The sequence below is a fragment of the Panthera pardus genome, unplaced genomic scaffold (genome assembly GCF_024362965.1).
Source record: "Panthera pardus isolate Hobbes unplaced genomic scaffold, ASM2436296v1 HiC_scaffold_11, whole genome shotgun sequence".
NCBI classification, from domain to species: Eukaryota; Metazoa; Chordata; class Mammalia; order Carnivora; family Felidae; genus Panthera; species Panthera pardus.
In genome coordinates this window covers 14596314-14623655 of record NW_026526666.1, presented here as the reverse complement: position 1 = coordinate 14623655, position 27342 = coordinate 14596314, and the positions used below count along the sequence as shown (strand labels likewise).

General features: G+C 40.9%; 1 protein-coding gene across 2 annotated transcripts in view; it reads left to right on the top strand.

Annotated features, from left to right (window-relative positions):
* Positions 1-27342, top strand: part of EEIG2 (EEIG family member 2) — a 100387-nt gene that overhangs the window by 52613 nt on the left and 20432 nt on the right. For both annotated transcript variants that reach the window (XR_008418291.1, XM_019457693.2), the window contains exons 3-6: positions 7218-7247; positions 13069-13185; positions 17385-17431; positions 26246-26349. Coding sequence is in view for 1 of the 2 variants with exons in the window: in XM_019457693.2 (XP_019313238.2) it covers positions 7218-7247; positions 13069-13185; positions 17385-17431; positions 26246-26349 (298 nt within the window). In the remaining variant the exon portion in view is untranslated. The remainder of the gene's footprint in view (positions 1-7217; positions 7248-13068; positions 13186-17384; positions 17432-26245; positions 26350-27342) is intronic.

Below are 27342 nucleotides of genomic sequence, written 5' to 3'. Positions count from 1 at the left end.
GTCATGATCTCACGGTCCGTGAGTTTGAGCCCCGCGTCAGGCTCTGTGCTGACAGCTCAGAGCCTGGAGCCTGTTTCGGATTCTGTGTCTCCCTCTCTCTGACCCTCCCCCGTTCATGCTCTGTCTCTCTCTGTCTCAAAAATAAATAAACATTAAAAAAAACATTTAAAAAAAAATACAATAAGATAATAGAGAATAACTCAGAGAAGATCATTTTAGAAAATTAGGCGAAGGGTCAGCAGACTTTTCTGAAAGGTAACATTTGAAGAGGAGGCACCTTTGTAAAGATTTAGGGAAAGACCAGTCTAAAGGAGTAGGACCTGGGGGGCGCTGGGTAGCTCAGTCAGTTAAGCATCCAACTCTTAATTTCAGCTCAGGTCACGAGCCCATGGTTCATGGGATCAAACCCAGCGTTGGGCTCTGTGCTGACAGCATGGAGTCTGCTTTGGATTCTCTCTCTCTCTCTCTCTCTCTCTCTCTCTCTCTGCCCATCCCTTGCTCATGCTCTCTCTCTCTCTCTCTCTCTCTCAAAATAAATAAACATGTTTTTTAAAAAATAGAGGAGTAGAGCCTTGTATTAGTCAAGGTTCTCCAGAGAAACAGAATCAATAGAGTCAAGATATAGGTATATAGATAAAGATTTATTATAAGGAATTGGCTTACACAGTTATGGAGGCTGAGAACTCCCACAATATGCCATCTGCAAGCTGGAGACCCTAGAATGTTGGTGGCATGGTTCCAGTCTGAGTCCAAAGCCCTCAGAACCATGGAACCAGTGGTGTGAGTTCAAGTCAAAGCCTGAGAACCAGGAGTGCTAATGGTGTTAAGTCCTAGTCTGAGGGCAGGAGAAGACCAGTGTCCCAATTCAGACAGGTAGAGAGAGAGAGAAAGACTATAACCTTCCTCTTCCTCTTTCTTCTATTCAAGCCCTCAACAGATTGGATGGTGCCCACCCACACTAAGGAAAGCAGATTGCTTTCTTCAGTTGGCTGATTAAAATGTTAATCTCATCCAGAAACACTCATAGACATAGCCAGAAATAGTGTTTAACCATATATCTGGGCACCCCATGACCCAGCAAGTTGGCACATGAAAGTAACCATCCCATACCTTCAAGTAAAGAGGCCCTGTGTTAGTTTCCTAGAGCTGCTATATCAAAATACCACAAATTGGGTACCTTAAAACAACACAGATGTACCGTCTCATAGTTCTGGAGGTCAGAAGTGAAAATCAGTAGGGCCTTGCTCTCAAGCTTCCAGAAAAGAAACTGTTCCATGTCTTTCTCCTACCTTTTGGTAGCCTCAGGCATTCCTTGGCTTGTAGATGCATCACTCCAGTTACGTGGCTGCTTTCTCCCTTTGTGTCTCCACATCATCTTTCCTCTGTACCTATATCTACATTCAAATCTCTTTTTTTTTTTTTTTTATAAGGGCACCAGTCTTATTGGATTAGGACCTCATTCTAACCAGATTACACAGAATACTGTGTATTTCCAAATAATATCACATTCCAAGGTATTGAGGGTTAGAACTTCAAAATATTTTAGGGGTTTGGGGGAGAAACGCACAATGCGATCTGTAACAGGCCCTAAGATTATAATAAGGCTGGAGACTTATGGTTCTGAAATTAATGGACCAGCTTATTAAAGACCTCCTGTCCCTCTGAGAACAACCAGAAAAACGAGGCAGAATGTAAAAAACAGCTTCTTGAAGGTATCAGAAGCTGCCATGGCAGTAATGCCTTAAGAAGCTTAGAATCATAGACAAGGGAAGTATAAAGAGATGAGCCTGACATTTGGCATTGCTTTTTCCCTCAGAGAATTTAAGTTGTAAGCAGTGGTTAATAAGCTGAGCTGAAAGCAGCGATCTAGAGGCTAAGAAGCTAGCTGAGATCACAGCAATTTTACAGGACTAAAGGCACAAAAACTGGAGTCCAGGACCCATCATCATGAAGGGCCTTGGTAAATACCCTGAGCTTTTCATTGGGATTCTCTATGAGTTTCAACCTAGAAGCTGTGTAGTGGATATAGATCAGCCTGTAAAAAGAATGAAACTCAGCTTCTAATCATCTTTATCCCTGTTTGGATGAAGGTGATCTGCCTTATAAGAACTTGCCAGAAGCAAATGTGTATCTTCTCTGAAGGAAAATAACATTACTCCAAACCTCACATTACTTCTTCAAGTGATCATGCACAAAACTTATCAAGCATACCAAGAGATGTGATTGCATGACCAAAATCAAAAGGAAAATAGATAATAAAAACAGATTAAAATTTAAATAAACAGATCCATGGAAGATACAGGTCTTGGGAGGATCAGAGACAAACTTTTACAGTAACTATGATAAGTGAATGATATGGGGAATTTTATTAGAGAACTAGAAACCATAAAGAAGCAAATTGAATTCTAGAACTGAAAAATAACTAAAATTTAAAGCTAAATAGATGAAAATAAATCTCAACAGATGGATTTAACAGCAGGTTTATCAGAAGTGAAAAGAGGTTTGGTAAAACTGGAAAATAAGACAAAAGAAGATATATAGACAAAATCACAGAGCAAAAAAAGAGTAGAAAATACAGAAAAGAATATGAGACATGGGAAATAGTATAAATGTCTAATATATATATAATTGGAGCCCTAGAAAGAGAGGAAAGAAGTTGTGGTGGAGAATCTTCTAAAACTGATGAAAAATATCAGGCCACAGATTCAAAAGTACTGTGAACCCCATTTAGGATAAACAACAAATCTGGGCATGTTTAAATGTCAGAAGACCAGCCAGGCTGGAAGATGGTAACACGGAGAGGGAAAGCTCTTGTCAGTGAGGTTGGAGGCAGTAGATTAGGTAATGAGTTTGGATTTTATTCTAATTATAACTGGAATCCATTTGAGGATTTTAGTAAGGAGAGATATATGATCTTCTAAGATGACTTTTCTGTTGTGTGGAGGATGCATTGCAGATAGACCACACAGGTAGTGGGGATGGTTCAGGTGAGCAATGCTTGCATTGGTATGGCATTATTGGTATGGCATACCATACAGAGATGGTATGATTCAGGATGGATTCTGCAAGGTAGACCCCTCCACTAATGGATTGGATGTGGTAAATGAGGGGGAAAGAATTGAGGATAACTTAGACCTTTGCCTGAGCATATAGATAGGTAATTGTGCTATTTATTAAAATGGTAAAGGCTCACAGTGAAATAATTTGGGGGACCAATAAGCAGAGATCAGCAGGCCTGTTTTGGCCGTGTTAAATTGGAGGTGTCTATGAGATTCCAAGCAAGGATGTCCAGTACTCATTTAAAGATACTGGTCTGGGTACCTAGGTGGCTCAGTCGGTTGAGTGTCCAACTCTTGATTTCAGCTCAGGTCATGATTTCATCATTCATGGGATTGAGCCCTGCATCAGGCTCTGTGCTGACAGCATGGAACCTGCTTGGTATTCTCTCCACCCCTCCCTCTCTGCCCCTTCCTAGTTCATGCATGCTTACTTGCTCTCTCAAAATAAATAAACTTTAAAAAATAAAAAATTGAAGATACTGATCTGGTACTCAGGAGAAGTCAGAATAAAGACAGAGACATGAGAGCTACCAGCATACAGTTTTTATTTAAAGCAACAGACCTGAATGGGCTCACCCAGGGGGATAATATAGACAGAAGACAAGAGACCCTGAACCAAATCCTAGATCAGTCTAACACTCAGAGGAAGTATAAATTACTGTTAGCAGAAGAGGAGAAAGAATTCCTATATATCACATATTACATCCTTTTGGCCAGATCTTAATCATACTGCCACAGCACAAAAGGAAGGTAGAAAATGTTGTCATTACTTTATTTTGGGTAACCAGACACCCATCTAAAAATGCAGGTTTCTATTACTTTGGAGAGCAGGGAAATGGATAATTGGAGTACAACTAGCATTTTTTCTACAGAGGTTAAAACAGGAGTAGGTCCAGCAAAGGAGAGTGAGAAGAAGGAGCCATTGAGGTAGGAGTAAAACCAGGCCATTGCAACACCGCAGAAGGTTAGAGAAAAAAATGACGTAGGAAAGGAAGTGGAGAGGCCCATCTTGTCAGATGCTGTTGAGGGGTTAAGTAAGATGAAGACAGAGACTTTGGCTTTTACAAAAATGAGTATCATTGATAACATTAAGAGCAATTGCAGAAGGAAGATGAGGACAAAAACATATTTGAAATAGACTGAATTTAAGTGGGATACAGCAAATTGAGAAGTCTTGAGGAGTTTGGCTGTAGAGGGGAGCAAAGAATTAGCTAGAAGAGACAGGGATCATCTAGGTAAAGTTTTATTTAGTGCAAGGTGCTATTAAGGGATATCACAATAACCTAAGAAAGAAGAATAATTTGATAATTCATAATAGGGGTAGATTTAGGGGAATGGCCATGCCTGACATCAATGGGACAGGAAAGGGGAAGGGCAGCAAATATTCATGATAATAGAGTTTACCATAGATTGCTTCTCATATTATTTAAATTCACCACTTTTGCGGGGGTGCTGAATATGGTATACTTTAAAAAAAATTTTTTTTTTAATTTATTCATTTTTTGAGAGACAGAGCATGAGCAATGGAGGGGCAGAGAGAGAGGAAGACACAGAATCCGAAGCAGGCTCCAAGGCTCTGAGCTGTCAGCACAGAGCCCAACGCGAGGCTCAGTCTCACAAACTGTGAGATCCTGACCTGAGCCAAAGTCAGATGCTTAACCATCTAACCATCTGCTGGTTCAGGGGGCTCTTAACTCCTTGAAGGCCATAAGGTCCACCACCCAGTTGCTGTAGCCAAATTCATTTGCCATACCAGGAAATGAGCTTGAAAGACTGGTCATTGAGAGCAATGCCAGCCCCAGCATTAAAGGTGGAAGAGTGGGGTGTCACTGTTAAAGTCACAGGAGACAACCTGGTCCTCAGTGTAGCCCAAGATGCCTTTGAGGGGGCCCTCTGATGCCTGCTTCACCACCTCCTTGATTCATCATATTTGGTAGCTTTCTCCAGATGGCAGGTCAGATCCACAGCTGACATGTTAGGAGTGGGGATACAGAAGGCCATGCAAGTGAGCTTCCCATTCAGTTCAGAGGTGACCTTTCCTACAGCTTTGGCAGTGCCAGTAGAAGAACAGATGATGTTATGGGCAGCCTTCTGGCCACCACACCACAGCTTTTAAGGGGGACTGTCCATGGTCTTCTGGGTGGCAGTGATGGCACAGAATCATGAGTGGCCATCCGTGATGCCAAAGTTGTCAAGGATGACCTTAGCCAGAGAGGCCAAGCAGTTAGTGGTCCAGGACTCACTGCTGACAATCCTGAGGGAGTTGTCATACTTCTCACGGTTCATGCCCATCACAAACATATGGGCATCTGCAGAAGGGGCAGAGATGATGACCCTTTTGGCCCCACCCTTCAAGTGAGCCCCAGCCTTCTCCATGGTGATTAAGACCCCAGAAGACTCCACAACATACCTACCACCAGCATCAACCCATTTGTTGGTGGTGGGATCTCACTCCTGGAAGATGGAGATGGGCTTTCCGTTGATGAAAAGTTTCCTGTTCTCAGATTTGACTGTGCCATTGAATGTGCCATGGGTGGACTCATAATGGAACATGTAGATCATGTAATTGAGGTCAGTGAAGGGGTCATTGATGGTGACAATATCCACTTTGCTGGAGTTAAAGGCAGCCCTGATATCCAGGTGCCCAGTATGGCTAAATCTGTTTCCTCTGACCTTCACCATCGTGTCTCAGGGACGCGGCTGGTACTGCACCAAAAGACGCAGCTGTCCATTGAAAGGGGAGGAGCAGAGAACCTAAATTTACCACCTCAAGGATGGAAATGGTATAAAAAAGAATGAAATCTTGCTATTCAGAACAACGCGGGTGGACCTAAAGGGTATTGTTATGCTAAGTGAAATGTCAGAGAAAGACAAATACCATATGATTTCATTTATAGGTGGAATCTAAAACACAAAACAAATGATCAAAACCCAGAAACAGACTCATAAGTACAGAGAACAAACTCCTGCTTGCCAAAGGGAGGGGTATGAAGGGATGGCAGAAATCAGTGGTTAAGAAGTACAAACTTCCAATTATAAAATAAGTCACAGACATGAAAAGTACAGCATAAGGGAATATAGTTACTAATATTATAATAGTGCTGTATGGTGACAGATGGTGATGACACTTACCATTGTGAGCATTGTGTGATGTTTAGAATTGTCAAGTCACTGTGTTGTGTGCCTAAAACTAATATAATGTTGTATGTCAACTATACTTCAATAATAAAAAGATGGAAATGGTATATAATGCATTATATCTCATTTATGCAAGAAAGATGAGATAACTCCATTCAACAAACACATTTTTAAAAGTAGGTCGGGAGAGGAGAGTTTGACCCTCGTATATCGAGGGTCATTACATGACCCTCATGTAATGGCAAACACGATACAACAGAGTATAAGGGCTTTGTTCTAAGTGTTTTACATTTAATTCACACATATGCGTGGTGTCCTAAATCCAGAGATTTGGCAAATTAGTGTAGTTATAGATTTCAAATTGAAATTAAAATGTTAAGGTATCTATATATTAGGTTTTTGTTACTTTCCACTTTTGCCAGTCTTGGTCACATTAGTTAAGAGGGCTTCTATACTAACATGGAACAATATTTATGTTATGGGAGGTGTGTGTGTGTGTGTGTGTGTGTGTGTGTATAAGGTCTAGAACAGTGTGTGTAGTATGGTATATTTGAATAAAAGGGGAATACATAACATCTTTTGGACTGTTCCTAAAAATTGGTAATAATGGTTATCTCTGGGGTGGGGGCTTCAACTCTTATGAAAATCTACAGTGTTACTAATGTGCTTACCAAGTAATTTTTTTGATAACTAATTTCACTTTTCTTTGGTGATTCAATTTCTTACAGTGTGTCTATGACACTTTAGTGGTTTCTTCTTCAGGGTAGATTAAATATTAGTTTGTCTTCTTACCATTTGTCTCTTTCAGATTTAAGTTAAATTCTAAAATAAAATTCTGGTAATTTGGGGGGTGGGGTGGGATGGTCATCCAAATAGTTGAATTCAAGGTCATCAGAAATTTACTATCAATATTTTCCAGCATGTAAATATGTAAATATCCACTTCAGGATTATTTGACATATATTTAATTTTATATCTTTAATCATATGATATCCTTACAGTGTTTTTTATCTTTGACAGGAATTAAAAGGTGGAAAAGCTTATGCAAAGGTAAGTGGATGTTTTTTAACTCTTTTAGAACTTATAATATGACTCTTGCTGTTTATAAGCTTAAAAATCAAATGGTTTGCTCTTCTTTTTTTAATGTGTATTTTCACAGAGCATGCACACACGAGCAGAGTAGGGGCAGAGAGAGAGAGGGAAAGAGAGAATCCCAAGCAGGCTCCACACTCAACACACAGCCCAACATGGGGCCCAATCTCATGACCACGAGATCACAACTGCAAGATCATGACCTGAGCCACTACCAAGAGTTAGACATTTAACCGACTGAGTCACCCAGGTGCCCCTCAAATGGTTTTCTCTTCTTATTGCTGTTCAAGTTGGCTGTTTTTAAATATATATTTCAAATTGAAATAAAAATTGGAGGCGCACCTGGATTGCTCAGTTGGTTGAACATCTGACTCTTGATTTCAGTTCAGGTCATGATCCCAGGTTTGTGGGACTGAGACCCACGCTCAGTGTGGAGCCTGCTTGGGATTCACTCTCCATCTGCCCCTCTCCCCAGCTCATGATCTCTCAGATAGATAGATAGATAGATAGATAGATAAATAAATAAATAAATAAATAAATAAATAAATAAATAAATAAATAAAATAAAGCAACTTGGAGATTGAACAATTGGACCCAACAATAAATTATAGACATACTCTTTCTAAATGCTGATTATGGGATGTTATTCTTACATTTCAGCTTCCCTACTAGAAGATGATCTCTGGTTTCCATTAAGCAATAGGATCTATTAATTCAGTCTGTCCTGGAAAGTATTCCCAATCCCACCTCCCCCACCTCCAGGGTTTTAGGACCTCTCCTCTGTGCTCTCTTAGCACTCTATATACATGTTCACTAATCTCCTTTATACTTTCACTAGCTAAATGGAATTACTAATGAGTGTGCTCACCTCTTTGCTGAAGAGAAGGAGTTAGTAATTAGTAATACTACCAGAAACCCACACACTCCTCTTTTATTTTCAGTCTCTGATGGTATCTCCATCAGTTCAGTCATCAGAGCCAAGGATGGGGCACTAGCTTCAGCCATCAAATCTGCCTAACTCCTTAAAACTCCTTGGTTGCAGTGTCAGGATGCTCTTTGCTATAAGCACCAGAATACCCTTCTCACCTAGAGATTTGAATGTCACAAAACAAGTAGGTATGAAATAGAGTTGAGATATGAGATAGAGCTGCTTCAGGATTAGTTAATCCACTAAGTGAAGAACATCATCAAGAACCCATATTACTTTTCTCTTTTCATTCTTCCATTCTCTGTGTGATGACTTTGTCCTTGGCTAGCTGTTCTCATGGTCACCAGGTAGCTCGAGTTTTAGTTCACACGTTCACATATGACAAAATCCAGCTGTTTCTCTATGTATGGCTTTGAGTGAGAAAACTTTTCCTAGTTGGACCTCAGAGAATTTTCCCCATAGCTTTCATTAGCCACAACTAGATGATATCCCCACTCCTAAACCAGTCATGGACAATAGGAATGGATTGCCATGGCTAGCTTGTGATTAGTCTCACAGTTTAACAATGAGCTAGGGATTGGGTTACTTTTCTTTTGCACATAGATGAGCTAAGAGTGGACACTTGAATAAAGTCAGTGTTCTGCTAACAACGAATATCAGAACATTGAATAATGGTGGGTAAGCAAAAAAAAAGGATCTGCTGTGATTGACAAATCCTGTGACTTCCCCCTTCTAATTTAAAAACCATCCCTTTTTTCCACTCCCAAGGCCAGTGCCTTAGGTTATACCTTCATTATTTCTTATTTAAAACCTGCACTGGCCTCCTATCTTTTGTTCTCTGCCTCTGATGTTTCCCTCTATCCATCCTCTACATTACTGCCAGAGTGATCATTCTGAAATTCAAACACAATCATCCTCACCCTTTTAATTCTTCAACAGCTATCTATTGCCTGGAAGGGAAAACGAAATGAAAAGTCTTCAACGCAACATTTAGATCCATCTTGGTTTACAAATCATCTGTCTGTACATGCATATACTCACTCCTTTTTTAAAAAATTATTTTCCAGAGTTTCTTTTTTTTAAGTTTATTTATTTTGAGAGCGAGAGAGAGAGAGAGAGAGAGAGAGAGGGTATGTGGGTGTGAGCAGGGAAGGGGGAGGGGCAGAGAGAAAGAAAGAATCCCAAGCAGGCTCCATGCCATCAGCACAGAGCCTGACACTGGGTTCAATCCCATGAACCTGGGATCATGACCTGAGCCAAGATCAAGAGTCAGACACTTATCCAACTGAGCCACTAAGGTGCCCCACTCACTCACTTATTCTTATGCTTCAGACATACTGCGCTCAGAAAATTCCTGGAGTGTGCCATGCTCTTTTAGCCTCTTTGCCTTGTGACTTGATGTTTTCCCTGCCATGTATGTGCTTCCCCCTTCCCTTGTCCTGTCACCTCTTAGAACATTAAACACTCAGTTTAGTTGTCCTTTCCCCTGAGAAATTCTCTTTTCCTTTCTGTCTTGTAATTGTGCCTTCCTCTGTCACAGCACTTACACTTTTTTTTTTTAACGTTTATTTATTTTTGAGACAGAGCATGAACGGGGGAGGGTCAGAGAGAGGGAGACACAGAATCTGAAACAGGCTCCAGGCTCTGAGCTATCAGCACAGAGCCCGACGCGGGGCTCGAACTCACGGACTGCGAGATCATGACCTGAGCCGAAGTCGGACGCTTAACCGACTGAGCCACCCAGGCGCCCCAGCACTTACACTTTTTATAAGAATTTGTTTTCTTTCTTTCTTCCCTCACTAAACCATGAGCTCCTTGAGGATAGGAATGATTTACATTCCTGATGCCTAGTGTTACCTGAAATGTAGATGCTCAAAATTGTTTGCCAAATGAAGTAATATCTACCACAGATATAGCTAGTGTCTATGTACACTTGCCATTTTAATGAGACAGTTATCTCAGTGAAGCCAGAGACAATCCTAAGGAAATGTGGACTATCTTGTGCCTCACTAGAATGTAAGCTCTTTCAAGACAGTCCTTATCTGTCCTGTTCATCACTGTTTTGTGGGGTCCCCAACAGGGCCTAGCACATAAAAGGTGCTCAGTAAGTGTTGACCTGCAGCCTAAAACATCACGTTGACATACCCCACCTTTTAATATGCTTTCTTAGTGATGACAGACCAGATACCTTTTTTTTTTTACTTGAATTATGCATAGTGACACTATAATACCAGCATTCTAATAGTGGATAGTGGGCCAGTGGGCTGGTATTTGTTCAACAGATATGTATTAACTCCTACCATATGGCAGGCATTGTTCTTGACACTATTCTGAGTATTGTGGACATAGCAGTAAACAAAACAGACCCAAATTCCTGCCTTTATGGAGCTTATATTCTCATGGAAGGTTGGAGGGAATGGACAGTAAACAAAATAAATATGAAATATGTATGTATGTGATATGGTAACAACTACTAAAGAGAAGAACAAGGCAGGTAAGGGGTAAAGAGAGACAACTACAGGGTTAGAGAAGGAGGAAGGAGCCAAGGCATTTAGAATGGTCATGGAAAGCCCCTTGGATGACATTTGAACGTAGACCTGAACGGAGTGAGGAAGAAAGCTACAAGATCTAAGAATGTTTCAGGCAAAAGAACAGTTAGTGTTAAAGGCCTTGAGGTGGACTTGGCATTTGCAAGTAAAAGGACATTGTGTCCAGAAGAAATAAGAAATAATAAATAAATAAGATAAATATAAATAAATAAGAAAGCGGGGAAGTGAAGCTGACAAGGTAGTGGCCAAGGATGAAGGGACCAGAGACAGTCAACATAGATGACTCTTTCAAGGAGCTTTGCTATAAAAGGGAGCAGAAAAATAGTCCAACAGACTGGACAGAGATGTGAGATGAGGTTTTCTTTTGTTCATTCAGATGGCAAAAACTCCAGCGGGTCCATATGGTGGAACGGGAATGATTCAGTAGAGAAGGGAAACTTGAGAATGCAGAAGAGAGGGAGGAATTCCTGAAGCAGTGAACTTGAGTAGGCCAGAGGACAGTGGGTGGCCTCAGATCGGAACACAGCCACTTCACTTATAATAAGCAGGCCTAGCTGCAGGCAGGTGAGTAGATGTGGCTAGCCAGTAAGAGCTTGTGGAAGTTAAGCGCTCTTTTGATTGCTTTTATCTTCTGAGTGAATTAAAAAGCAAGGCATCACCAGAGAGTTTGGATGGAAAGGAGGTGCTGGAGGTTTAAAGAAAAAGGATAATGTATGAAATAGAGCCTTTGGATAATGTGCAATCAAATAGCCACGTGAATCTTCACATGCTCATTTGGATGTGGCTTTGCCCTGGATGCATCCAGGCTATTCTTCTGAACCCCTAAAAGGTATTAAGGCCAGAGTAGCCATGTGAAAATTAAGTAGATGTCACCTGTGGCCTGATGTGTTCTGACTTACTGCATTGGGAAATTGTGGCCCTTTAATTGGTCTCAAAGTTCTTACTCTTCATTCTTTTTGTACCAGTTAAAAGCTACTAGGGGCACCTGGGTGGCTCAGTCGGCTAAACGTCCAACTCTGGCTCAGGTCATGATCTCACAGTTCATGGGTTCGAGCCCCTTATTGGGCTCTGTGCTCACAGCTCAGAACCTGGAGCCTGCTTCGAATTCTGGGTGTCTCTCTCTCTCTCTCTCTCTCTCTCTGCCCCTTCTCAGTTCATGCTCTGTCTCTTTGTCTCACTCTCAAAAATAAATAAACATTTTAAAAAATTAGTAAAAGCTACTAAATTAATGCTCCAGCCTGTAGTTAAAATCTTCATCTTGAATGCCATTCATATGTGTCCAGTATGTGTTTTTAAATCTTAAAACAGGCAGCTTAAAATCATAGCAGTGTTTGAAATGGCTAATAATCTTCATTAGGTATTCAGGGAGATGTGCTTAACTACAAATTCAAAACATTTTTTGTTGTTTTTAATAAAAGATTCCATATACATTTAGTCATGTAGAACAGACTTAGTTTGTAAAAAAAAAAAAGGGGGGGGGCATATTTCTTTACTGCTTGGAGACGGGAAATAGAAGTTGAACAACATCAGAGGGAAGAGTGCAGGACAATCATTGGTAACTTCAGAAAATGGAGAGGAACCTGGGTCATAATGAGAGGGAGGAACAGCTTTCAGCTGAACTTCTGGATAGCAGCATAGAGCGTTGTTGTGGGGTGCAGCTTTGGGGAAGGGGAAAAGAAAGGTAAAGAGAGATCAGCAAGGCAAATGTGAAAGGTGGTGAAGGAGAAGGGGCTTATACCAAAGAAAATGTCTGATACATTTAAATCATTCTACTTCTTGCATTTAAAGTAAGAATTTAATAACCTGCCACTATCTTCAGTCACCAGTGGTTAACTGGGAAAGGAGCCAGAACCAGAATGGGGAAAAGAAAGTCTGGTCAGTTTTCTATATGAATATGCAGGTGATCATGCATGACTGGTCGGCTGCCGTTTCCCACAGTGTTGGATGAGTACTGCTGCTACTTGGAATGATTTTAATTGTTTGATAAACATTATTTTTACTTCAACAGTTATATATTTCAGTGTGTACAGGAAAAAATATATATTTAGTGCATCAAGTCTGTGATTTCAGAGATCATATTGCTTAAGAGTAGAAAAGCTGATATATTTTAACAAAAAGGTGAGCCAATCTTAAGATACACATTAAGCAAATAATGGGGCAGATATTGTTAAGATGGCCACACTTGCAAATGACCGTTGTTTGAGAAAACTTGTCTAGAGCATGGGTTGAATGTTTATTTTAAGGAGAATATGATAGAAGCCTAGTAGATATTCTATTAATATAATTCCCTTTCTTTTCATAGCTGGGCTTTGCAGATCTAAACCTGGCAGAGTTTGCTGGATCAGGAAATACCACTCGTCGCTGTTTACTGGAAGGCTATGATACCAAAAATACAAGACAGGATAATTCCATTCTTAAAGTAAGCATGTTTTGAGATTTACATGTCAACAAATGAGAATCTCTGCCTTTGAATAAGCATAGGTATACACAGTCAAGGGCAAGATGGGAATCAGTACTGAGATCATAAGCTGACCACACCACACTGAAATATTCACCTTCAAGGGAAAAAGGCTACCCATATCACAGAAGCAGCAAAAAGTAACAGATGTTCACCTTCATGATCCTAAGGTGTTTCTGAGGCTGTGAACATTCAGGGAATAGTACATACAACTGCTACAGCATCAGGCTCATTGACAGTAAGGAGCATGATGAATGAATGCCTTAAAACATGTATCACTCCCGAAAAGTGACTTCCCAAGCAGCTATGGTGGGCACATAGAAGTCACTGGGTTCTCTGGTAACTAGTAAAGTGACAGGTGGAACTCACTTTGGGCATCTGCGATATTGTTTCCAAGTAGCATCAGCAGCCCCATAGTGTGGTGGCCACAGAGAACACATACGGTTGGTGGGAGTATTAAATGAGACCAGTGCAGAATATGTTTGTAAAATGTCTTGTACCTAGTAAGCCTCACCAGACAGACCTTTTGCTGTATTTTAGTTAGTTTACCCCTTGATGGTAAGTTATCTAATGATAAGAAAGGAAAATAATTCCTAATAAAAACTGTATGGTCAGAAGTTAGTGGAGCAAAGAATTACCCTATACCTACACTTTTCAAACTTTGTTTTCAATAAATATAACTGAAAAAAATTTCAAAGCACTTGCATATACCTGTGTAAGATAAACAGTGTTCTTCAGATGGGGATAGATTCTCTCCATTTTACAGATGAAGAAGCTGAGACTCAGAAGGTTAACTGTCTCACTAAAGTCATCAGTCATCAGTAGCAGAGCAGAGACCAGAATGCATCTCTACCATTATGTAGTCAGTGGTCTTTTCATGTTGCCATGCTGCCTAAGCATCAGACTCCAAAGAAACAGGCTGCCCTATTCCTTCTTAGACTGATCCCAAACAAGCTGAACAAGCCGCTAAGTTTCTTCATATTTGCAGTGTAAGAAGAAAGATAATCCTTCTCTGAATAGTGTTTTCATTAGGAATTGAAATGACTTTCTTTTTTTTCTTTATTTTTTTTTTAAGAAAGAGATAGAAGGCACGTGTACACGCATGCACTCAAGCAGGGGAGGAGCAGAGGAAAAGAGAGAATCTTTTTTTTTTTTTTTAATGTTTATTTATCTAGAGAGGGAGAGAGAGAGCATGAGCACGGGAAGGGCAGAGAGAGGGAGAGAGAGAATCCCAAGCAGACTCCACACTTTCAGCACAGAGCCTGAAGCAAGACTTGATCTCACAAATCATGAGATCATGACCGAAGCCAAAATCAAGAGTCAGGCTCTTAAGCTACTGAGCCACCCAGGCACCCCAAGAGAGAGAATCTTAAGCAGGCTCCACACCCAGTGTGGAGCCCAACATGGGGTTTGATCTCATGAACTGAACCGTGAGATCATGACCTGAGCCAAAATCGAGTCCCACACTTAACCGATTGAGCCACCCAGGTGTTCTGGGAATTGAAATAACCTTCTAATTTTAAATTCCATCCCCTGCTATTCCTTAGGGCCAACTCCTGGAGTAGTTTCCTTCTGGCTCTCCATTGATCCTTTCACACCATTTCTCCCACTTGGCCCTACAAAGAAATTACTCTTTTATAGATCATACCACTCTGTATCACACACGCTGTCTCCCTGCCTGAGCTGTCATCTCCTGGTCACCTAGTTACCTTCTCTCTCCTACTTATGATGACTTAGCTCCTGGCTCACAGTTTTTCTATCCATCCCTTCTGTCGTCATTTTTTGATGGCTCCACCATCTGGTGGGTGATCTGTCCTTGCAGACTGTCTTTTCTGTGCATTCTCTCCTTCTAGCTAATCTCTCATGTGCCTGGGACCTCTCCTTTCCTCAAACTACCCTTCTCCAGGAACTTTTTCCTTTTCTTCACCTCCATTCCACACCCCATGGTCACAGTCTAGACTTACCTCTAGAAATTCCACCACCTCCAGAATTTTAGTTCCATGTATCCCCTGCTCCCATCTATTATGTTTCCAGTCCTCTTGGTCTACTGTTCACTTGGCTATTCTTAACCTGACCGCTCTCACTGTCTACCAGCCTCCACTTGTTTCCACTTCCCTCTTTATCCAGCTTCGATTCTGGTATCCATGGTTATCCTATGCTCAGAAATATTCCTCGCTCCTTTGCCCCTGTCTCCCTCATTGCTCTCCCCTGAGTAATCCCCGACCCCAGTCAGACTCAACTGTCCTCTCTGGACTTGCGTCCTAGTTGCCGAATGTTGCTGGAGAACATCATACAACCATCCAGCTGCCATTCCTTCAGTCTTGCTCCCTGCCATCAAGCAACTGTACTTCCTTTGAAAGCATCCTTTCCCGTTTTTCTAGAGACTCTATTATATACCTTCTTTCCCCTTGGATCTCTATACACCACTCTTACTCTCAACTGATGGTCTTTCTTTATCCTTTATTGAGAAAACAGAAGCCATTAAACCAAATGCCCTCATCGTCCCATTGCCAAATTTATGATTCTTCCTGTCTGTCCAGCCCTGTTATCCTTTTTGCCCTGGTTACAATGAAGGAAATGCCCCTCTCCCTGTCAGAAGTCAATCCCTTCCCTTGGGTTGAAGAATCCAGAGCTTGCCTAATCCAGAGCAGTGCCACTTGGACTATCCCTTCTCCTGATGTTCTCTATCTCTAGTGAATCATTCTCATTAACATATGGAGAAACAGTTCTAGTATCTGCTGTGTTTAAAACAAAAACCGTTTCTCACCTCCTCCAACCACTATCCTACTCTCTCTGTTCTGCTTCCCCACACAATTTCTTAAGAGCTGCATGTGCCATCTCCCTCCCTCCTCAGACATTAAAGATACTCAAGAGTGCTGTTTTGACAGAGTTAGAAACCAGACTGTGGTGGAGGGGATAAGGCTACCAGCGCAGCAGACCCAGACTCACACATTTAGTAAGTGTAGTGCTCAAAGGGGAAAAGAACAGTAGTGGAGACACTGGGGTGAAGAAATAAGAAAGAAATGAGGTTGGTTATATTAGGATACATGTCAGCCACTATATGTCCTCCTCTTCGTAAAGACTGTGGGTTTTAGTATTGTGCAGTCCTAGCTTCAGATCTCAGCTCTGCCCTTTATTAGCTACCTGATCTTGAAAATACTAATATATCTCCTGAACTTAAAATGAAAGTATCCATCTCTCATAGGAGTGTTGAAGATCCAGTGAAATCTTGCATTATAAAACACAGTTTATGCCTGGCACATAATTAATTCTCAAATCATGATTGCTGTTAATGTTGTTGTTATTACTACCATTATCATTATTACTCCCAGAAGAAGGAAACAAGGTCCTATGGCTGTCTTTTTTTTTTTTTTTTTTTTAATGTTTATTTGTTTATTTTGAAAAAGAGCTCCAGTGAATCCGGGGGAGGAGCAGAGGGAGAGAGAGAGATAATGAATGAATCCCAAGCAGGCTCCACACTCTGCACAGGGACTGACTCAGGGCTCCATCTCACCACAACCACAAGATCATGACCTGAGCTGAAATTAAGAGTCCAACACTTAACCAACTGAGCCACCCAGGCGCCTCCTCCTCCCCACCCCCACCCCCCCCCCACCCCCCACCCCCCCCGCCCGCTGTGGTTGAGTCTTAAAAGACAGTCACAACTAGAGAACAGCAGCATTTCAGAAAGCATTAGCAAAGGTTTAAATTCTGATCTAAAGCTGCAACACGGGCCAGAAGCATTGTGCTCTTGCAAGCCACTTCAGGCAGCCCATGAGGCAACAATATGGCAAGTTGGAGGGAAACATTCCAGACACTTGGGCACCACAGGAATTGGGGAGGAAAGACAGATAAACTAGACCAGCACAGCACACACCCACAGAACTGTTATTAGGGCAGCACTTGCTTTTTGTTTCCATCTTTTCCACTCTGATTTTTGCAGTTACAGAGTTTTGAATGTTAAAAAGTGGTTTTAAATCTGTGTCTGTATAAAGCAGCAACTTAATACTGGATGTAACCCAATTAAGCAATCGTTTTATTTAATACTTTCTAAACAGAAAATATTGGCCTAGATTCTGTGGCGGATGCATAGATGAGCGGAATGTGGCTTCTCCTCTCAAGGAAACTTTTATAATCACATTTCTTTTCCTAATATTCAGGTTTTGATCAGTATGCAGCTGATGTCTGGAGACCCATGTTTTAAAACGTAAGTTGAAGCTCTGTAAATGAATTATTTATCTGAAAGTATAAAAGTGGTTTCTTTTTGTTTGTTTAAATTTTTGCATTCATATTTCATAATATTTACTAGTGAAGGACTGTTCTCTTCCTAGGAGACTGACCTGACCCACATAGAAGTTACTATTACCTTTTACCAAACAAGCTCCCCACAGTCTAAAATTATTTAAGCTATAAGTCTTTCATCATCTTCAAGTTTTGGGTGAAACTATACAAATTAAATGTTTTAATTTGACCTCCGCAGACTTATTCATTTCTTCAACAAATACCTCTTAAGTGCCTTACCATGTGCTAGGCTCTATTCTAGACACTAGAGAAACAGCAGTGAAAAAAAAAATAGACCAAGTCCCTGACCTCTTGGAGCATGTATTCTAAGAGGAAAACAAATAACGAGCTAATACATACATGTATAATTTAAAAAGAGCAATGAGTGTTTTGGAGAAAAATAATGCAGGGTAGGAAGGCATGGTGGGGAGAAACGTTGCTGTTTTAGAGTGTAGTCAAGAAAGTCCTCCCTGGCAAAGCTGATATTTGAGCAGAGACCTAAAGGAGGTGGGAAGCACACCATGCAGACATTTGGGGAAAGAGCATTTGAGGTAGAGGAACAGGGACAAAGGTCTTGAGGGAGGAGTGTGTTTGTCATGTCCCAGGAACTGCCAGGAGACCAGTATGTCTAGAACAGAGAGAATGAGGAGTAGGGGGATTGGAGATAGCATCAGATGATGAAGAGTCTCATCGGCCACTTATAACCTGAGTGAGACAATAAGCTCCTGGAGGGTTTAGAGCAAGGGAATAAAATTATCGGACTTATGGCTGCTAGGTAGAGAGTAGACAATTTGGGGGAGCAACGACAGGAGGAATGGCAGAAATAGGTAAAGGGTTAGGAGGCTCTTTCAGTAGTCCAAGGTTTAGGGCCTGAGTAACTAGAGAAATGGTTTTTCCACTTATTGAAATAGCAGAGCCTCTAAGAAAAACAGGTTGGGGGTTGGGAGGTTGGATGTTAGGCATGTCACATTTGAGATCCCTATTTAACATCCAGCCAGGCACATCATGTGGGCAGTTGGACATAACACCAAGAGTTCAGTGGGGAGGCCCGAGCTGAAGATACAGTTTTGGAAATCATGACGTCATCAGCGCATACAGAGCAGTTAAAGCCATGCAATTTGGTTAAATGACCTAGAGGGAATGACTATAAATAAAGAAAAGAACCACAGACTGAGGGGTGGGACACTCCAGTGTTAGAGGTTGGGGAGATGGGGAAGAACCAGCAAAGGAACAACCTGTGAAAGAAAAGGAATGAACCAAAGGGGAAGACTGTCCTGAAAAACCAAGCGTGAGACGTGTTTCGAAAAGGAAAGGGTATTGGCTGTGTCCCACACTGTGGAAGTAGATCATGGAAGATGAGGACTGGAAACTGACCTTTGGATTTGCTGTCCAGAAACCACCAGTGCCTTTGACAAGCATTTTGATAGATTGCTGGGAGCCTGTAACCTTTTTGGAGTGGGTTAAAGAGGGCTTGAGAGGAGAAAAATTGGAGACAGCATAAACAATTTTGCTGCAAAAAGAACAGAAAATCAAGTTACAAATAAAAAGAGGATACAGGGTCAAGAGCAGGTCTTTGGGTTTATTTGTTTTTTAAGATGGGAGATAGTATTTGTGTACAGATCTGAATGGTTCAGTAGGGAGAGAGGGGACACAGAAGAGAAAAAGGACAGTTATTAGACGGTGTCCTTGGATTGTCAAGAGCAATGAATGCAGAGAATATGGCTTTAGATGCAGTTATATGAGAAATGGAAGCATATAGAAGTTATTTTCAATTTTCTCCTTATTTCCTAGTGAAATAGGAAATGAGATGATCATTGAAGAGTGCGGACGGGAAAGATGGAGATGGGTTTGAGGAAAGAGGAAAGATGTGGAAGAGTCCTGTCAGAGTATGAGAGAGTGAGCTGAATGGGGAGAGGCTTGCTTGTTAGCAATACTGAAGACACTCAATTACAAAAGAAAATTAATTATATATCACTTGAATATCTGAGAAAAATATATTTAGTAAAGGAAAGAAAACCTTAATTTTTCCCTGTGCACCAACTTCCATGTTTTTAATAGTAACATCCATATAGTTCCCTATTTACAGTGTTTTTTAAAGTTGAAAATACATATTTAATAAAAAATCAATTGATTAAACTATGCATTTTACTATAACTTACCTTTCCTGTGTTGTCATCTCTTGAACTGTAATTTCCTGGCTTCTTTCTTTATATCCTGCTCTCGAGACTAAACAATTTTTGCTATGCTACATTTGGCTTCTTAGGTAACAGTGTTTTTCTAGTGGAATCAGTTTAAGGCAAAATGACAAAATGAGCAGCAAAACAAAGTGGAAGGAAAGGAATTCATCATTCCTTCTCGTGAACTTAATATTCCCTTTCTGGCCCTTTCTCTACCATTTTATCTCTCCACTTGTGCAACTCAAATACTGAAGAGTTCAAAAATAGATCACCTTATGTTCTGTATTATCTCTGGGAATGTAATTCTGAGAGTCTAGAATTTATATTTATAGGAAAGATGTTTATAACTCATTAGAATAAACAGACCTCACCTAATCCCAAGATACATAAAAATATTTCTCAGGAGAACCAAACTCCCAATAGTTATTTTCTCTTTTCTCTGAATCTGAAATTGTACAACTGTCAGTGGAAAAGGAGCAACTCTGACCCATCCATGCACTTATGCATACTGAGTATGGACCAAATAGAAAAATGGTGAGGGGCGCCTGGGTAGCTCAGTTGGTTGAGCATCCGACTCTTGGTTTTTCAGCTCAGGTCCTGATCTCACAGTTCATAATATCGAGCCCAGAGTTGGGCTCTGCTTGGGATTCTCTCTCTCCCTCTCTGTCTCTGCCCCTCCCCTATGCACGTGTGTGCACACATGCTCTCTCCCTCTCTCTCAAAATAAATAAACTTTAAAAAAAAAATGTTTAAACTACTGATGTAAAAAGTAAATTATTTGGAGGGCACCTGAGTGGCTCAGTCAGTTGAGCATCCAACTCTTGATTTCAACTCAGGTCATGATCCTAGGGTCATGGAATTGAGCCCCACATTGGGCTCCATGCTCAGCATGGATTAGGATTCTCTCTCTCCTGCTGCCCCTCTCCCCGACTCGCTTGCATGCATGCTCTCTGTCTCTAAAATAAATAAGATTCTGTCTCTCCCTCTGCCCCTCTCCCCTGTTCGCACTTTTTCTCTATAACAGAAAAAAAGCGGGGGGTAGGGGGGACCTGGGTGGCTCAGTTGGTTGAGCATCCGACTTCGGCCCAGGTCATGTTCCCATACTTCGTGGGTTCCAGTCCCACATCAGGCTCTGTACTGACAGCTCAGAACCTAGAGCCTGCTTCCAATTCTGTATCTCCCTCTCTATCTGCCCCTCTCCCGCTTTGTCTCTCTGTCTCCCAAAAATAAATAAACATTTAAAAAAAAAAACTTTTTTTAAGATAAAAAGTAAATTGTTTTTATTATATTGTATTTCAGTATATGTCAAATATGTAAAATCACAATACTTTAGAGCTGAAAAGAGTGTTGGAATTTGTCCAGTGATTTTTTTCAGAATATTTAGCCACAAAATCTTTGTGTTCAAATGTATTATAAATCTCAATATATCAGTTTTTTCTATTGAAAAATATATAGTACCTTACTACCTAAAGTCTCTAAGGGAGGAGCTTCATCAAGCCAGTTTAAAAGTATTATAAAATCCAAGTTCTCATTTTACAGATGGGGAAACTAAGGCAAAAACAACTGAGTCACATGACTGAATATTTCTAAGACATAGATGTAAGTAACTGCTGGAGAGGTTCATCCTACTATTCTTTCTGCTTTTATCTGTCTTTGAATTTTTCAGGATATAAAGTTTTTAAAAACCTCGGGGCGCCTGAGTGGCTCAGTTGGTTAAGCGGCCAACTTCGGCTCAGGTCATGATCTCGCGGTCCGTGAGTTTGAGCCCCGCGTCGGGCTCTGTGCTGACAGCTCAGAACCTGGAGCCTGTTTCAGATTCTGTGTGTCTCTCTCTCTCTGACCCTCCCCCGTTCATGCTCTGTCTCTCTCTGTCTCAAAAATAAATAAACGTTAAAAAAAAAAATTAAAAACCTAGAGAAACTAAAACAAAAAACAAAAACCTAGAGAAACTAACAAGAATACAGCAGACCTTCAGCATTCTCACCTTTAAATTCTAGTTTTGACATTTTATGAGCATAGGATCTTTACCATAATTTGTATCATTTTCTGAAAGATATATTTCATACCATAAGGCCTGTATTTATGAATAAGACAGCTGGTAAGTCACCCTCTACCTACCTGCCCTGGACTCTGTTTCTCTGTTTTGTAGTTCTCTGCAAATCATCAAATATCCGACTCTTGTAAAAGAATGAAACTGGCTAAAAAAAAAAAAAAAAAAAGCCAACCACTAGTGCTAATAAAGAAAAAGGATAGGGGCCCCTGGCTGGCTCAATTGGTGGAACATGCAGCTCTTGATCTCAGGATTGTGAGTTCGAGCCCCACGCTGGGTGAGGAGATTACTTACAAAAATAAAAATCTTTTTAAGAATTTTAAGAGAGGGGCTCCTGGGTGGCTCAGTCGGTTGGGCATCTGACTTCGGCTTAGGTCATGATCTCATGAATGTGAGTTCAAGCCCCATGTTGGTCTCTCTTCTGGCAGCTCAGAGCCTGGAACCAGCTTCAGATTCTGGTCTCCCTCTCTCTCTGTTCCTCCCCCGCTCGCACTCTGTCTCTCTCTATCTCTCAAAAATAAAGATTAAAAAAAAATTTTTTTTAAGAATTTTAAGAGAAAAAGGATATCTTGAGAGAAAAAATACATGCTACACTGACATCTGCCAATATGGTGGTTAAGTAGATCTAGGGATGATAATCCTCTTGAATAGCTAGGGTTCTGGAACATTCATATTCTAGAAGGAAGGAGAGTACTATTTGTCAAAATGATTTAGTAAATATTACTGTCTTCCAATTTAAATGTTGAAACAACTCTGTGATACAGTATCTATATTTTTTAAGTGAGGACCCTGAGGCTCCGAGGTTAAGGAACTAATTTGTCCAGAGTCCCAGGATTCACTCATTTATTCTGTACATGTGCATTGATTGTCTGCCATGTGCTAACATTTACCAAACTAAAGTAAGGCCAGCCCCTGTTCTGAAAAATTTACTCCTTCTGTGGGAGACAGACACAGAACATATGATGCTACTGAGGCATGGATGGTTGAGTCCCTAACTACTTTTTCTTGAAATGCAGGGATGTGTTCACTGAGGGAGTGATACTGAGCTAATTTTTAGAGGATGAATAGGAAATTATCAAGCAGAGGAGGTGGGTAGAACATTCCAGGAATAGAAAACGTCTTGCATGAGTTTATGGCATTGTTACAGGGCATGAATATCAAGTACGTAATTTTGTCACTTCAGGTCATTTTTCACATACTCTTAACGTTGCTGTGACATTAAAATAAAATCTCATCTCTTCATTCTGTAATTGAGCTATATTAAACAAGTTCTTATAAGGGATACAAAAACATTTTCAGAACAAAAAGGGGTAATAGAATAAAAACTGACACACGTTAAGCACGGTGATTATTCAACACGACTGAGTTGTGTAGGGAGACTTAGGAGAGCTGCCAAGGCCCCACTAAGATTTTAGATCATAATTAATATCAATCCCCATGGACTGATTCAATAATTCAAAATTATTGAATTTTCTCTGTAATGCTTAGTTACCCCAGTTAACTAAGTTAGTGAAGGAAGGCTCAAATTATCAAGGGTTGGGGTTCTTCAAGTGTTTTGAGACCTCAGAACAAGGGATGCCAAACTGAAGGTATTGCTAAAAGTATTGTGGCCCTGAAGTCAGGCTGAACAGGAAAGACTGGAGCCAGAGGGAGACAGGGAGAAAGGGAAGAGGCCACAGGCTGGGAGCACTGAAAGTTGGAAAACAGGTCTAAGAGGTAGAGGGATGGAGACACTGGAATCAGGCCACCTGTGAAAGGAAGAACAAAGGACTTGGCATTAAAAAAAATAGGACAGGCAGGCATGAGTCACCATCAGTGATTAATGACTGGGACTGTAGACTCCATTCTTTGTAAGTGTATTTGTTTTGCATGTTACTTTTTCTTATGGAATATTGAATGCAGGGCTTTTTAGGCCACTATTATTTCACACTATTTAAAAATACGGCCTTTGGTAACTGAAGAAGTAGGTCTAGGCCAGACTACAAAGGGCCTTATAAAGAGTTTGTGCTTTATCTGGAAGGAGCTATTGACAGGCTTTTAATCAGAGAATAACATGTTCATAACAAGCTCCTAGCTAGGAGACTCTTGTGGTCTTAAGGTACAAAGACCAAACTAAAGTAATTACTGGAGGCAGAGAAAAGATGACAAATAGGAAAAACATGGGAAAATCTGTGGGATTTGGAAACTGTTTGGGTGTGGAGAAATGTGAGTAGGAAGGACCCAGAGGCAGTATCTAGGACTGTAGTTTCAGTGACTTTGTGGACTACGATGACATTCACAGAATTGGAGAATACAAGAAGAAAGCAGATTTAGGAAGAGAAGATGGCCTTAGCTGGGCATATATTGACTTCAATATACTTGCAAGACAAATACTTGAAAATATCCCAACAGGATATGCAATTTTGGAATTTAGGAGACCTTATGATAAAAATAATTTATAAATAGGTTTCAGGGCACCAGGGTGGCTGAGTCGGTTGAGCATCCGACTCTTGATTTTGGCTCAGGTTGTGATCTCATGGTTTGTGAGATCAAGTCTTATGTCCCTGCTTGGGATTCCTTCTCTGCCCCTCCCCACATTCATTCATTCATTCTCTCTCTCTCTCTCTCAAAATAAATAAACACAAAAAGAAAAAAGAAAGAAAGAATCTCAAAATAGGTTTGATGACGGTCTTAAATGTCTGTATCTTCAAGGACCTAAATAGCCAGAGGATTCTACTGACATGATATAATACGAATTTAAGAATTACCACACAATATATGTACACACACAATATATACACATACACATGTGTACACATGTATAGTTTTATATATACATATATGAACGTATGCATACAAATAACCACTACTTATACTGTTGTACAATGGGTTTTATATTGCATTACATTTTTTTTGTTACTATTGCATCTGGCCAGTTTAATGTTTTACATAGATAAAAAAGATAAATTCTGTATTAAGGCAACTGAATGACAATTACTGAACTGTCATAAAAATATTAAACTGTAGTATATTAATGTGTGTAGACTAATGTCCCCAGCACCACCAAAGATGTCTACACCTAATCCTTAGAACCTGTGAATATGTTGAGTTAAATGGCCAAAGAGAATGAGGTGGCAGGTGGAATTAAAGTAGTAATCTAACTTCAAAATAGGGAAATTGTTCTGGGTTCTCCACGTGGACCCACTATAATCCCAAGGGTCCTTAAAGGGAAGAGGTATAATCCAAGAGAAAAGGTAAGTGGCAGCATGTCAGGGTTAGAGGGAAATTCGAAATACAGAACAGTCAGAGAGAGATGCAGCCTTTCTGGCTTTGAAGATGAAGGAAGGAGCCTGAGCCAAGGAATGCAGGCAGTCTCTGGAGGCTGGAAAAGGCAAGGAAACAGGTTCTCCCCTAAAGCCTCCAGGAAGGAATGTGGTCCTGCCAACACCTTGGTTTTGGTCCAGTGGAACCTATGTCAGACCTCTAACAGAAACTGTAAGATAATGAATTTATGTTAAGTCTCTAAGTTTGTGGTAATGTGTTCCAGCAACAACATAACTAATATACTCAGGCTAACTAATTTTTGGTCATCTGTATTTTGGAAATACTTTTCTAGTTTATTTTAGCAATCTTTATTTTAGAGGTACTTTGCTAGTATGTTTTGAATTTCAGTAAATACAAAATAACAAAAACAAAAAAGGAATTGCCACGTAGTGGGTCAGCTTCACCCACTATCCCCTCAGCCACCTCCCTATTTTACCTCAGGTCACCAAGGGATAGTTTCTAGGAAGATGTGGTTTTCCTCCAGACTGTCAACCTCAAAAGTTAGGGATGTTTTATTGAAAAGAAAAAAAAATCTTCTTAGAACTGAGATTTGCCCCAACCTGCTACACATCTTCCACATGGAGATAGGAGCCTTGAATTAGCCAATGAAAAGCTATCCATCACCTACCCCTAGAGAATCCAGCCCAAAAAACAATCTAAACAACTGGGGCTCTTTACAGATTCCCCCTAGGGTAAGTAAGCCGTTGACAGAGAAGAAGGTAGAAGTTAAAACCGTGAGTACCATTTAAGTTAGTAGGCCAACAAGAGAGCTCAGGCCCTGGAGTGGAAAGCATGACGTATTCCCCTCCGACCTCAGATACAAAGGGTCTTGATACCACCTTCTCTGCCTCAGGTAACCTCCCTGCCTTGTCTGAGAGTTGACAGTTGAAGCATCCTCCACAGATGGTGCCGGGGACACACAACCAGAGCCCCTCTTTTCCAGACTCTGTGGAGGCAATCCCCTTTCTGGTCTCAACATTTTTTGTTGAGTAAAAATCTTTTGTTTTCCCCATGAAGTGTATTCCAGTTTTGAGGCAGCTCATACAGTATGTGTTGATTTTTATGACGTTCACCCTCAAAGAGGTACCGTTAAGCGGGCACCGTACTAAAGTGGTGCACTGACTCCACAACCATTCTTTAACACTATCTCAAGCTTTCTGATTCACCCATCATTAATCAAGTTCTGATCCTTTGAAATACTTATTTACAGGCCTCCTTCTACATCAATGTCTCTACCAATTGCTGGTGAATCTGAATCTCTGGAAGAAGATAGAAAAGGTGGAGAGACTCTCAAAATCCATCTTGGAATAGCAGGTACGGGTGTGTAGCTTACTGTTTTTTTTTAATCTGTGAGAAATGGCACCACTTGACATCATGAAAGATTCCCAAAGTCCCACCCAGATTTCAAATTCTGTGGGTAAAGGAGGTGGGTAGGTGAATAGAGGGATGGGCTGAAACATGGTGGGCACTAAGTAGGGCACTTGTGATGAGCACTGGGTGTTATATGTAAGTGATGAATCACTAAATTCTCATGAAACCAATACTATACTGTATGTTAACTAACTGGAGTTTAAATAAGATGTCGGAGGGGCGCCTGGGTGGCTCAGTCGGTTAAGCGGCCGACTTCGGCTCAGGTCATGATCTCGCGGTCCGTGGGTTCGAGCCCCGCGTCAGGCTCTGTGCTGACAGCTCAGAGCCTGGAGCCTGTTTCAGATTCTGTGTCTCCCTCTCTCTGACCCTCCCCCGTTCATGCTCTCTCTCTGTCTCAAAAATAAATAAACATTAAAAAAAAATTTTAATAAGATCTTGGAAAGAAAAATAAAAAATTCTTTGGGTACATGGCTTGAAATGGGCCAAGAATTTATCAGCAGAGTTTTAATTATGCAATTTTGGGGTGAGCCAGTGCTTTGTTTCGTCTGAAGTGTCAGGCTCTGGTAGATTAACAACTCAATGTTGTATTGACACACACCCCCTTGGTGTACTTCTCCCCACAGATGGAACGGGACACTACAGGAGTGTGCCTAGCAACTTCTGCCAGCCACCTGTCAGGTGTTGCTTCTCCCCCACCGAACACTCTCCTCTGTTGGTGGTTCCAAACATGAGTGTCCATCAGAGTCCCCTGGTGGGCTTGTTAAACCATAGGTTGCTGACACTGCAGCCAGAGGTTTTTGATTGGGTAGATCGGGGTTGGAGCCTGAAAATTGTATTCCTGGGTTCCAAGGTGACACTGATGCTGCCGGGCCCCGGGCCACACCTTGAGAGCCACCTCCCCAGGCAAACTCCCAGCCACACTCAGATCTGCTCCAA